Source organism: Monodelphis domestica, chromosome 4 (assembly GCF_027887165.1).
Source record: "Monodelphis domestica isolate mMonDom1 chromosome 4, mMonDom1.pri, whole genome shotgun sequence".
Lineage (NCBI taxonomy): Eukaryota > Metazoa > Chordata > Mammalia > Didelphimorphia > Didelphidae > Monodelphis > Monodelphis domestica.
Window position 1 is genome coordinate 415,001,124 of NC_077230.1, and position 12,074 is coordinate 415,013,197.

Genomic DNA, 12,074 nt, shown 5'->3' on the forward strand with positions numbered 1-12,074 from the left:
GAGGCTTTGAGGTTTGGAAGTCAGAGTTGAGGGCTGATGATGATGGGTCCCCTCTGACAGAGGAACCAGTGCTTAGAGATCAGAGTTGGGGTCCCCTCTGATGGAGGGACCAGTGCTTAGAGATCAGAGTTGGGGTCCCCTCTGATGGAGGGACCAGTGCTTAGAGATCAGAGTTGGGGTCCCCTCTGATGGAGGAACCAGTGCTTAGAGATCAGAGTTGGGGTCCCCTCTGATGGAGGGACCAGTGCTTAGAGATCAGAGTTGGGGTCCCCTCTGATGGAGGAACCAGTGCTTAGAGATCAGAGTTGGGGTCCCCTCTGATGGAGGAACCAGTGCTTAGAGATCAGAATTGGGGTCCCCTCTGATGGAGGGACCAGTGCTTAGAGATCAGAGTTGGGGTCCCCTCTGACGGAGGAACCAATGTTTGGAGATCAGAGTTGGGGTCCCCTCTGATGGAGGAACCAATGTTTGGAGATCAGAGTTGGGGTCCCCTCTGATGGAGGGACCAGTGCTTAGATATCAGAGTTGGGTCCCCTTTGATGGAGGGACCAGTACTTAGAGATCAGAGTTGGGTCCCCTTTGATGGAGAGCCCAGTGCTTTAAGTTGAATCAGAGCTGGGTCTCCTTGGATGGCGCCTCTGGGCTCTGTCCCAGAGAGTCGGGAGGGAGGAGGGGGAGAGGCTTGCCCCTCCAGGCTGGGCTAGGGGTGGGGCAAAGAGCCTACTGGACGTTGCCTGGGTTCCCTTGCTCCCAGCTGCAGCTGAAGGAGGAGGAGGAGGAGGAGGAGCTGGGCTGAGGGGAGGAGGAGGAGCTGGGGGAAATCTCAGAGCCCCCGCCCTCTCCCACCTCCTCCCTCCTGTGAATTGGGAGGGGGAGTCTGAGGAGCCTGGCGGCCCCAGGGGGAAGCCAGGAGTTCGAGGAGGAGCAGCCCAGGGCCAGGTCTGTCTGTCCGACCCAGGGCCCAGCTCCAGGCGGGCTCAGTGATGTCATAGCCAGGCCAGGCCAGGCCAGGGGTGGGGGCAGAAAACAACTCTGTCTCCACTTGTTTTTCAAGGGGAGAGAGACAAAGAGACAGAGAGACCCAGAGAAGGAGAAACAGAGGGAGACCCAGAGACGGGGAGAGACCGAGCTAGAGAGCCCAGCAGTCAGAGCCAGAGCCAGGCAGAGGCAGCCGTGAGGGGGAGCCCAAGCCAGGCAGGCCAGGCAGGGGCCGAGCCAACATGGAGCAGTTACCCAGGAAAGTCCTCCTCTGGCATCTCCTGCTCCTGCAGAGTAAGTGCTGCACACTGGGGCTAGGACTGGGATGCTGGGGAAGGAGGAAAGGGGGTCCGGGTTCCCTGAGGGCTGGGAGGATGCTCCCGGAGCCCGGCTATTCCCCTCCGGAGCTGGCAGGGGGCAGGACTTGGCAGACACACAGATGCCCTCCGCAGGGTTCTCTCTGTCCCTGGAGGGGCTGGGGGGGGTGAGAGCCTGGCAGCCTCTTCCTCTGCCCCCTCCCCCTGTTCCTGGGCTGTGGATCAGGAGCCCGGGGCAGTCGGGAATGGCACCTCTGAGCTGTCCCTGACAGAAGAGGGGATGCTCCTGCTCTGGGCACCTCCAATTCCCTTTGGGTGCATGCTTTTGGGGGTAGACAGACCAAGGACCGGGCCTGGACGAGGGGCACCAGAGAGGTTCTGGAGAACCCGGGGGCACAGCGGGCGGGCTAGGCTTTGGGGGAGGAGAAGGAAGAGGAAGATCTGGGGATGGACCATATTGGGCAGAGGGGCAGGCTGGGAGGAGACGGTTTGATGGAATGGATGGATGTGGGGTGGGCAGATTTGGGGAGAGAGTAGGTATACGGAGAAGGCAGCTGGAGGGACTGGGAGGTGGGGGGAGAGGAGATGGCGGCCTTGAGGCAGGTTGGGGGAGGAAGGGTGCAGGGCTAGGGGGGAGAGGAGGTTCCAGGGAAGGGAAGGCTTTGCTGAGACCAGCCTGGGAAAAGGTGCCTGTCTGGGGGTACAGGGCCCTGTTGGCAAAGGGGGACGGGGAGCCCTGGGCATGAGGGCAGGTTTGGTTGGAGGCTGGATCGCATCCTGGGGTAAGTCTAGGGAAAAGGCAGTCCTGGCTGGGTCGGCCTCTAGAATGGGAAAGGAAATCTGGCCAAGGGCTACACTCCATCCTGCTGATCTGGCACATTTTTCTCCTCCTCTGGCCCAGGCCTGAGGCCACTCCGGGGAGAGAATGTGGGACCCTGTGACCCCAGAGGGCCCCAGCAAGTAGGCTGAGAAGAGAGGGTGTTCAGCCTGGCCACTGCCCTCCCCCTTATTCCATAATTCTCCCTTTCCTTCCTTCTAGCCTGCAGTGTCCACCTCTTCTCAGGTGAGCGCCCCACTCTCCCACTAGCACACTGGTTCCTGCCCCCCCAACAGCCCCCTAGAGCTTCCTCAGCCACAAAAGCCTGTCAGTATCTCTATGGGGAGAGACTTTCCCCCCACATCCTTCCCTCAGGACCCCTTGGCCTCCTGGGGTATCCCTTCTCCCCTCCTCTCCTGATTGCCCTCTGAGCCCCGCTGCGAGCCCTCTGGGGCTCCGATGGCCTCGTGGAGTACCCTCCCTCCCATACACGCTCTCCCAACTGCACAAGCCCCCTCTCCGCTTTACCACCCCAGGCCCATGAGGCCCCTCTCCAAACCCCAGAGCATTCTCTACTCAGGCTCACTGACCCTTCCTCAGTCCAGTTGCCTCTCTCTGGCCCCACAGCCACACCTCCAGGGTCAGGGGGCAGCACGGTGGTGTCCGAAGCTAGCCTGAGCCAGCCTGCCGGAGCCCGCGCTCTCCTGCGTTGCCAAAGCCTCCGCATGGTGTGGACGCAGGACCGCCTGAACGATCGGCAGCGAGTGGTCCACTGGGACCTGAGTGGTGGCCCTGGCAGCACCCCACGCCGACTCCTGGACATGTATTCTGCCGGGGAGCAACGCGTCTATGCCTCTAGGGACCACAACCGCCTCCTCCTGGCTCCCTCAGCCTTCCAGGATGGCAATTTCTCTCTGATCATCCGCTGTAAGAAAGAGATGGGTTCTGGATAGCTCTGGCCAGGGGTGCGAAGGGAGTGTGGAAGGAAGGGAAGCCCTTCCCCATCTAGAAGGGGCTCCGGTGGTTCTCTGGGGGTGGCGGGCAGGGAGGTGGAAGAGCGAGTCCTTCCTGGTTGGGCTTGAAGCCCCAGTTTTTCTCTCCATCTCCATCCCTTGTCTCCTATCTGCGCCTGGCAGCTGTGGAGGAGCAGGATGAAGGCTTGTACACCTGTAACCTTCACCACCATTACTGCCACCTCTACGAGACCCTGGCCATTCGTCTGCAGGTCACCGATGACCGTGAGTGCCCCGGAAACTTGCCTTGTCCCTCTCCTAAGACCCTGGTCCCAGAAGGTGTGCGTGGCCTCACTCACTTCCCCCGCCAGCCACAGGGACCCCCGAGACTTCCACGGTCCCGCCACGTCCCCTCCGATCCCCACCATGACCCCAGCTGCCTTCTGCTCCCCTCCAGCCATGGAAGCTGGCGCCCACTGGGACGGCGAGAAGGAGGTCCTGGTGGTGGAGAGGGGCTTCCCGGCGCTGCTGACATGTGTGAACAGAGCCCAGGTGTGGACCGAACGACACATAGAGGAGGAGCAGCAAGTGGTCCACTGGGACCGGCAGCCTCCGGGCGTCCCTCATGACCGTGCTGACCGCCTGCTGGACCTGTATGCCTCAGGTGAGCGGCGTGCCTACGGCCCTCCCTTTCTGCACAGCCGCATGGAGGTCAGCAAGGATGCCTTTGCCCGGGGAGACTTCTCCCTGAGCATCGACCCCTTGGAGCGGGCGGACGAGGGCACCTACTCCTGTCACCTGCACCATCACTACTGCGGACTCCACGAGCGGCGCATCTTCCACTTGGCCGTCTCGGAGCCCTTGCCTGAACCCCGAGGCCCTGCCCCAGCCCCTGAGGACACCCCCAGCAACCGTACCAGCCAGAGCCGAAGCCCGTCCCCTGCTGGTACGTGGGGTCTCTGGGGGTCAGACCTCGAGGGGGCAGTGGGCATTGGAGAGCCTTCCTGGGAGAGGCAGTGTGGCCCAGTGAACAGAGCCCTGCCCTGGGGGGAGAGGATCTGCTTCAAATCCTGTCTCTGAGACCAAGTGAGCCACTAACTCTGAGATGGAATTCTTCATCTGTAAAATGGGCATAATAATAGCCCGAGTAAGTTGTAAATGGGGTCATATATACAAAGGGCTTTACAGACTTCAAAGCACCATAGAGATGTCCTTTTAGGAGAGAGCCCAGCCTCCAAGACCTAGTGGTTGGCCCTGAGGTGGGCATCCAGCTGGCAGTAGAGAGACCCCCGAATCTGGAGGTGGAAGACCTGAGTTTGGGGGCAGCTGGGTGGTTCAGTGAATTGAGAGCCAGGTCTAAAGACCGGAAGTCCAGAGTTCAAATCTGACCTCAGACACTTCCTAGCTGGTGACCCTGGGCAAGTCACAAGCCCCATTGCCCAGCCCTTACCACTCTCCTACCTTGGAACTAATATCACATTGATTCTAAAATGAAAGGTAAGGAAGGTCCGAGTTCAAATCCTCATTCTGACACTTGGTACCTCTCCTGGCCTGCCTTGTCTGTAGAGTGAGGGGCTGGCCTGGGTGATTGCTCAGCTTCCTCCCAGCTTCACTGGCTGAAGAAGGCTGGTTCCGGTGGGGGTGGTGCTGAGGAGTGTCCCCGCAGGTCTGGGGAGCAGCCCAGTTTTTCCATTGGCAAGACTCCGGCCCGGCTGGCTCCAGGTGTACGTCCCAGAAAAAACGAGGCCAGTCCCTCCCCTTCTTCTTTCCTTCCCCCTCTCCCTCGCTGCTTCCTTGCCTCTTCCCCAGCCAATGACATTTGGCATCCACTCCATATTTTCTTCTCACATAAAGGTCATTCTTAAAATCGAAGCAAAACAGGGGAGAAGGGAAAGGAGGAGGGAGACTGCCCGCCCCGAAATCCCCGAGCCGGCTCTGAGGGTGGGGCTGTGGCAAATGGCAGCTTTTATGAGGGTGACTATAGAGACTGGCATTGTCCCTTCGAGAACCAGGCCTGGGCATGGGCCAGCCTGGGGACGAGGGAGATTTGGGCCACAGGGAGGGGACGTCGTGGCCCCCACACCTTCTGAGGCAGTTGGACTGAGCCCCGGGATGGAGGAAGGAGAGAGAAGCCATAGAGATAGGGCCTCCGTTTCTTCCTGCAAAATGAGGAGGGTTGGGCCAGAAGACTTGTAAAGCAGCTCTAAAGCAATAATCGATATCCTGATCCTTAAGTTCTAGGTTCCAGTGAATTCTAGGTTCTGAGTTCCAAGTTCTGGGCTCAATTTTAGGATGAGTCCTGGGCTTCAAGATCTGGATTATAAATTCTTAGTTCCAAGCGTTTGGGTTCCAGATTCTGGGTTGTCAGTTTGAGTTCTGGATTTTCAATTCTGGGCTCAATTTTAGGTTGAGTTTCAAGTTCCAAGTTCTGGGATCCATTTTAGGCTGGCTTTTGGACTTCAAGATCTGGATTATGCATTCTAAGTTCTAAATTTCAATGTTTGGGTTCCAGATCCTAGATTGTCCATTTGAAGATCTGGATTATGAATCCTAAATTCTGAATTTCAACCTTTGGGTTCCAGATCCTGGGTTGTCCATTTGAGTTCTGGGTTCCAAGTTCTGGGATTCATTTTAGGCTGGCTTTTGGACTTCAAGATCTGGATTATGCATTCTAAGTTCTAAAATTCAATGTTTGGGTTCCAGATCCTAGATTGTCCATTTGAAGATCTGGATTATGAATCCTAAATTCTGAATTTCAACCTTTGGGTTTCAGATCCTGGATTGTCCATTTGAGTTCTGGATTCCAAGTTCTGGGATCCATTTTAGGCTGGCTTTTGGACTTCAAGATCTGGATTATGCATTCTAAGTTCTGAATTTCAATGTTTGGGTTCCAGATCCTAGATTGTCCATGTGAAGATCTGGATTATGAATCCTAAATTCTGAATTTCAACCTTTGGGTTTCAGATCCTGGGTTGTCCATTTGAGTTCTGGGTTCCAAGTTCTGGGCTCCATTTTAGGCTGGCTTTTGGACTTCAAGATCTGGATTATGCATTCTAAGTTCTGAATTTCAGTGTTTGGGTTCCAGATCCTAGATTGTCCATTTGAAGATCTGGATTATGAATCCTAAATTCTGAATTTCAACCTTTGGGTTCCAGATCCTGGATTGTCCATTTGAGTTCTGGATTCCAAGTTCTGGGCTCCATTTTAGGCGGAGTTTCGAGTTCCCTGTACTGGGATGAATGTTAGGTGGAGTTCTGTGTTCTGGACTCCAAGCTCTGGGTTTTGAGTTCTGAGCTGACCCCCAGGCCTCATAGTCTCAGATTGGTTCAGAGTTGTTCAGACTTGCGTGCTCTGAGTCCGTGTTCCAGACTAGAACCCCTAATTCCTAAGGCTCATTTTTTAGATCCGCCGGTGGTCCAAGGCCACAACGTCATCAATGTCATCATCCCGGAAAGCCGGGCACACTTCTTTCAGCAGCTGGGATACGTGCTGGCCACCTTGCTACTCTTCATCCTTCTCCTCATCACCGTGGTCCTCGCCACGCGTCATCGGCGGCACAGAGGTGAGTCCCAGGAGCCTTGCTGGGCTCCTCTGCCTCCCTCATCTTTCTGGGCTGCCTTCCTGGTCACCGTCTCCCCTCAGGGACACTTCCGAGCCTCCCCCGGGCCGAATCAGGAAAGGGACAGGACATGGGCCCAGGTTAGAGCAGAGGAATTGGGGTTACAGTGGAGGAAGGCCTTCTTGGCCAGAGCAGGGCACGAGTTTGCTTCCTTGGGCCAGACAGAGAGTCCTGCTGCTCCCTGCCAGGGTCTACAAGACTGGGACTGGCGATGGCAGGACCAGGGCAAGGAATGAGCCCCTCTTCCCTTTGTCTTCCTCCCCCAGGCTACGCCTACGATGTGAAGAAGTCTGGCGGGTGAGTGTGGCTACCTCTATGGCCCCCGATGCCACCAGAGGACTGTCGGAATCCCCTGGGCCTCTTCCTCCCTTTCTGCCCCCCCCACCCCGTTGTCCGCCCCCCCCCCCATTGCTAACCTGTCTCTACCTCTCCCCTTTCCAGGAAAGATGTTAATTTGAAGGAGTTTTCAGCAGATTCAGCTGATTTGTCTCAGCTTAGGAGCGAGGACATCAGGCTGGGTAGGGAAAGGGGGAACATGCTCCCCTGGAGGGAGAGGGGAAACTGAGGCACAAAGCCTGTCTGGATTCTGTGGGGAGATACAAATGGTTTCTACAGCTCTTCTCTGAAACCCAAGCGCTTTGGCCACAGCCGCTGTCCCTGGATAGGGCTGTCCCCCGTCATCTCCTGGGGTGATATGAGCTCTTATGGCTCTCCTCCTTCTCCCTCCCAGATTATAAAAACAACATCCTGAAGGAGCAAGTGGAGCTGGCCTTGGGAGTCCCAGCCAAAAACATCGACTTAGACAGGGGTGAGAGACCGGTGCCTGTGTGCACGTCTGTGTGTGTGCAGCTGGGGCGTGATTCCTTGGTCCATTGGGGGGAAAGGACCCCAGAGGAAAAATGGGGGAGCAGGGAAGAGGGGAAGGAAGGCTCTGACCCGGGCACAGAGGGAGGGTCCAGCTTTAGACCTCAGGGACCCAGGGAGGATAAAATGTGGTCCAAACCCCTCATTCTACAGAGGAAAAAGCTGAGTGCCAGAGACAGTTGATTCGTTACAGGTCACAAAGGCAGAAAACAGCAGACAGAGGTGGTGCAGTGGTTAGAGTTCTGGGACTGGCGTCAGGAAGATCTGAGTTCGAATCCTGTTTCAGATAGTTGTAAGACCCCGGGCAAGTCTCTTACCCTCTATCTCAGTTTCCTCATCTATAAAAAAATGAGGCTAATAGTAGCATCTACTTCCCAAAGTAAATTTGTCAACCTTAACATGTTCTATAAATGCTAGTTGTTATTATTATTATTGATTTGAGTTGGGATTTGAACCCAGCCCTGTGCTTTACTTCCATCCACAAGTCAGGGCAGTATCTTCCTTGGGGTCCTTTGCTCTCTTGTTCCTCACAGTGGGCCAAACTCAAGACAAGCATGGCCCGGATATGGCCCAGTGGCCGTCCCGTGAGCCAGTGTAGACAGGCTCCCCGATTTGAGGCAGTCTGGTGCAATGGATTGAGCCCTGGACCCAGAGTCAACTTGGGGGTTCAAATTCCATCTCAGACATTTACTAGGGGTTGTGACCCTGAACAAATCACTTAATCTCTCTAAGACTCATTACATTTCCATTTTTCTCCCTGGAGAAATGAGGTTGAGTCGTACCTCCCTCCCCTGGATATGTCAAGCTCAAAGGAGCTCATTTATACTTGAAACTTCTCAAAGCCAGTCAGCTAGGTAGGTGGCTGGGCCTCGAGTCTGGAGGACCTGGGTTCAAATGTGGCTTTCCCAGCTGTGTGACCCTGGGCAAGTCACTAACCTCCAATGGCCTAGCCTTTACAGATCTTTTGTCTTCGAACTGATACTAAGAGAGAAGGGAAGGGACTCAAAAGAATCTGAAAGCTCTATGTGTGTGTATAATATTATAAAATACATAAGCTATGTGAAGATGGGGGGAGACCAACCCAGGCTTTGGCTGGAGCCAGTCTCCATTTTTTTCCTCCTTTGGTGTCTAGAGTTCCGGAAGGAATATTGCAAATGAAGAGTCCGGCATCCGGCCCATCCTCAGAAGATTCCGCTTCCCCATCGTTGCCCCTGGGGTCCCCATCGTGGCCTCCTCCCACTCACCCAGGACTTCCATCTGGTCTGGCCCACCCCTGCGGCAGGTCCCGCTCTCTTTGGGGTTTGATTGGATCTTGGCCACCAGGATGGGGTGAGTTTGGGGGTGAGAAGCCCCGTTTCTGTTGGATCGCCCACGTCCCACTTTCCCCTCAGCCCCAGAGGCTCAGGGCTGGACCCTCCCTCTGTGCCCACATTCAAAGCGTCCCTTGCTCCCTGGGAACTCTCAGGGCGGTGTCTCTTCTGGGGTGCTTTGCCCCTATGCTCTGCTCACCCTTCCCACCAATGGACCAACACATGTCCCGACGGGTGCCTTGTGAGTGGGACGTGGTGCTCTGTGATGTCCCCCAATTCTCTACAAGCTGGGAACTCTACCAGCGAGGGCTGGTCTCACGGACCCTTCTTCACACATTTTAAACAGCTCCCTCCATCCCTGCCAGCAGCCCGTGCCCAGGCCATATCGTGCCAGCTCTGCCCTTGCTACACCTTCTTTCCCCTCTAGCCTTGGCTCTGGTTGCTGGAACAAGGCTTGGTGTTCTTGAAGCCTAGAACCTCTCTGCCCCACTGTACCCCGATTCCCCCAACTGGGCCTCTTTCTTCCTCCTCTTCTGAGCCCTCGTTTTTGTGACTTTGGCTGTGGCCGTGGGAGCAGCGATGGAAGAAGGAGCTGCTCTGCCAAGTGAAACGGAGCTCTGGAGGAACCCTTTGGAAAGCCTTTTCATTGACAAAACTCCTAGGGAGTTGACTTAGGAAAGAAATTAGAGGCTAGGAAGGAAGGAAGGAAGGAAGGAAGAAAGGAAGGAAGGAAGGAAGGAAAGAAGGAAGGAAGGAAGGAAGGAAGGAAGGAAGGAGGGAGGGAGGGAGGGAGGGAGAGAAGAAAGGAAGGAAGAAAGGAGAGAGGGAGGGAAGGAAGAAAGGAGAGAGGAAGGGAGGGAAGGAAGGAGGGAAGGAAGGAAGGAAGGAAGGAAGGAAGGAAGGAAGGAAGGAAGGAAGGAAGGAGGAAGGAAGGAGGGAGGGAGAGAAGAAAGGAAGGAAGAAAGGAGAGAGGGAGGGAGGGAAGGAAGGAAGGAAGGAAGGAAGGAAGGAAGGAAGGAAGGAAGGAAGGAAGGAGGGAGGGAGAGAAGAAAGGAAGGAAGAAAGGAGAGAGGGAGGGAAGGAAGAAAGGAGAGAGGAAGGGAGGGAAGGAAGGAGGGAAGGAGGGAAGGAAGGAAGGAAGGAAGGAAGGAAGGAAGGAAGGAAGGAAGGAAGGAAGGAAGGAAGGAAGGAAGGAAGGAAGGAAGGAAGGAAGGAAGGAAGGAAGGAAGGAAGTTGCCAAGTTGCAGAATGGATGCAGAGTCAGGGAGGGAAGAAAGAAAGGGAGGAGGGGGAGATGCTGACAATTCTCATTTTCCTGGTTTGGAATCTCCCGCTAATTTGTGTTTCAGAAACGGTTTATTAGGAAGGGGTCCCTGGGTGGGGAGGGAGGATGGACTCTCAGATGGTGGATGGGAGAGGATGAGAGGAGAAGGGAATGACTGAATGGGGAGCTCCAGAACTTGAAGCAGGGCTTCCCCCAGGAGGAGAGGAGCTGGGAGGGATGGATGGTTCAGGGTTTACTTTGGGTCATTGGAGAGTGGAAACTTCTCTCCTCTCCCCCATTGCAAATCCCATTTCTGGCAACCCAGAGGGGAGTGGAGTGGCCCAGCTATGGGCAGGTCCTGGAAGGCATCTTTTTCCCCCAGTTCCCCTCATCACAGCCCCAGAAACCCTTTAGCAATTCAGTGTAGGCATCTTTCAACGATCTGACTCTCATTTACTTTATGGGCTATCGGTGGCAAAATTAACGTCCGAAGGTCCTTTCTTCCATCCCTAATCTCAGTCCCTGGGGGCTAAGGACAGGCTGATTCCCTGTTGTGCCAGGCAGGAGTGAAGCATCCCGTAATTTATTCCACATAGGTAGGTTCTATGATCACTGGGGCCTGGCCAGCTGCACTATCTCTGGGTTATCTGGATTTTCCTGTTATTACCTGGTGTTTGGGAATGTTCTATGCTATCCCTAACTTCGTTTGGAATGACCATTTGGAGATTAGTCCTCCTTTTCTCCAAAGACCTAGTTACTGATGGCTGGGAGAGGAGGGAGGATGCTCAGAACTGGTTCATAGGTGACCACATCCTCCACCCACCTTGGCTCCATCTGCCTGGTACTCAAAGCTGTGAGACTGTTCCCACAGAGATTCCAAAGTGAATTGGAGAGGTGTTGGACTTTCCTCCTTTATCAATGAACAAACAATTTATTAAGCACCTACTATGTGCCAGGCAGTGTGCTAGACTCTAGGGTTTCTGTATGAAAGACCTCCCCCATTAGATGGTAAGCCCCGCAAGGGCAAAGATTGGTTTTTGCCTTCCGTTATATTCCTAGGACTTAGGAGAGTACCTGGCACATAGTAGGAGCTTCATAACTGACAACTCTTGAGGAGTTTACATTCTAAGGGAGAATACATGTACATACATGGGTATGTACAGGATATTTACAAGTCAGAGACATGGTAACCTTGGAGAAGAGGTCCTGGAAGCCCAAGGGGATAAGGGCAAGGTCTCAGCAGAAGTTGCTTCTTGACTGAATGAGTCATGAAGGAAACCAGGAATTCTCCATCCCCAGCTCTATCATCCTCTTCCTCCTGTCCACGATGGCCCTTTCCTTCCTCTATCCCATCATTCACCAATCAGAACTCCTGTCAGTTGGTATGGGGAAGAGGCTGGAGTATGGTGATCGGCTTCCACTCCTGACTACTGTGCAGGGCAGTTGATGCAGGGATGGGTTTCCCTTGGCCTGTGTGCCTTGGTGCCACCATCTCACATTTCTTGATTTGGACTCCACTGACCCCACGGTTGGTCAATCATTCTCTCCTCCTTCCAATATATCATCCTGTATATTTTTCATCTACGTCATAGTAATGGAGACAATAAAGACCAAAGGTACCTGTGGTCTCAGCCTCTCTCTCAGTGTTGCCACTGAAAGCCAGTGTCATGGGGGCTACCATCTTGGATTTCCAGTCCAATTGCCATGGATCTCCAGCCTTGCCACCTTGGAATTCCAGCCCTGCTTGGAGCTGCCACTACACCTGTGATGAAGAGGACCTGCCTGGCCTTATCGTCTGTCATCTGTCTCCACCTATCTCCAGATGGCATCACCATGCCCCATTCCTTCCTCTCCCCCAGTGTTGTCTCATCCCTATTAAGCTGCTCTGACTTTGGCAGAACAAGATTGTACTCCCTTCCCACTCTTGATCCTCATCCAGATTTTAACGACCT

At 54.7% G+C, this 12,074-nt stretch overlaps 1 protein-coding gene across 2 annotated transcripts; it reads left to right on the forward strand.

Moving 5' to 3' along the window:
- Positions 1 to 677: 677 nt before the first annotated feature.
- MXRA8 (matrix remodeling associated 8) lies at positions 678 to 11,747 on the forward strand. Of its 2 annotated transcripts, XM_007481081.3 has the most exons (11): positions 678 to 939; positions 1,055 to 1,272; positions 2,335 to 2,358; positions 2,740 to 3,039; positions 3,249 to 3,350; positions 3,523 to 4,011; positions 6,469 to 6,627; positions 6,951 to 6,981; positions 7,126 to 7,202; positions 7,415 to 7,492; positions 8,681 to 11,747. In XM_007481081.3, the coding sequence occupies exons 2-11, from the start codon at positions 1,221 to 1,223 to the stop codon at positions 8,704 to 8,706; spliced, it is 1,338 nt and encodes a 445-aa protein (XP_007481143.1). In that variant the 5' UTR covers positions 678 to 939; positions 1,055 to 1,220; the 3' UTR covers positions 8,707 to 11,747. The 2 variants fall into 2 exon arrangements, with proteins under 2 accessions (XP_007481143.1, XP_056652020.1); XM_056796042.1 differs by lacking the exon at positions 8,681 to 11,747 and having other exon boundaries at positions 7,415 to 7,959.
- Positions 11,748 to 12,074: the final 327 nt, after the last annotated feature.

Coding starts and splice junctions, on each gene's coding strand:
- MXRA8 (XM_056796042.1), top strand. CDS start 1,221: ATGGAGCAGTTACCCAGGAAAGTCCTCCTCTGGCATCTCCTGCTCCTG. Junction 4,012..6,468: donor CCGAAGCCCGTCCCCTGCTG/GTACGTGGGGTC, acceptor CTCATTTTTTAG/ATCCGCCGGTGGTCCAAGGC. Junction 6,982..7,125: donor GATGTGAAGAAGTCTGGCGG/GTGAGTGTGGCT, acceptor TCCCCTTTCCAG/GAAAGATGTTAATTTGAAGG.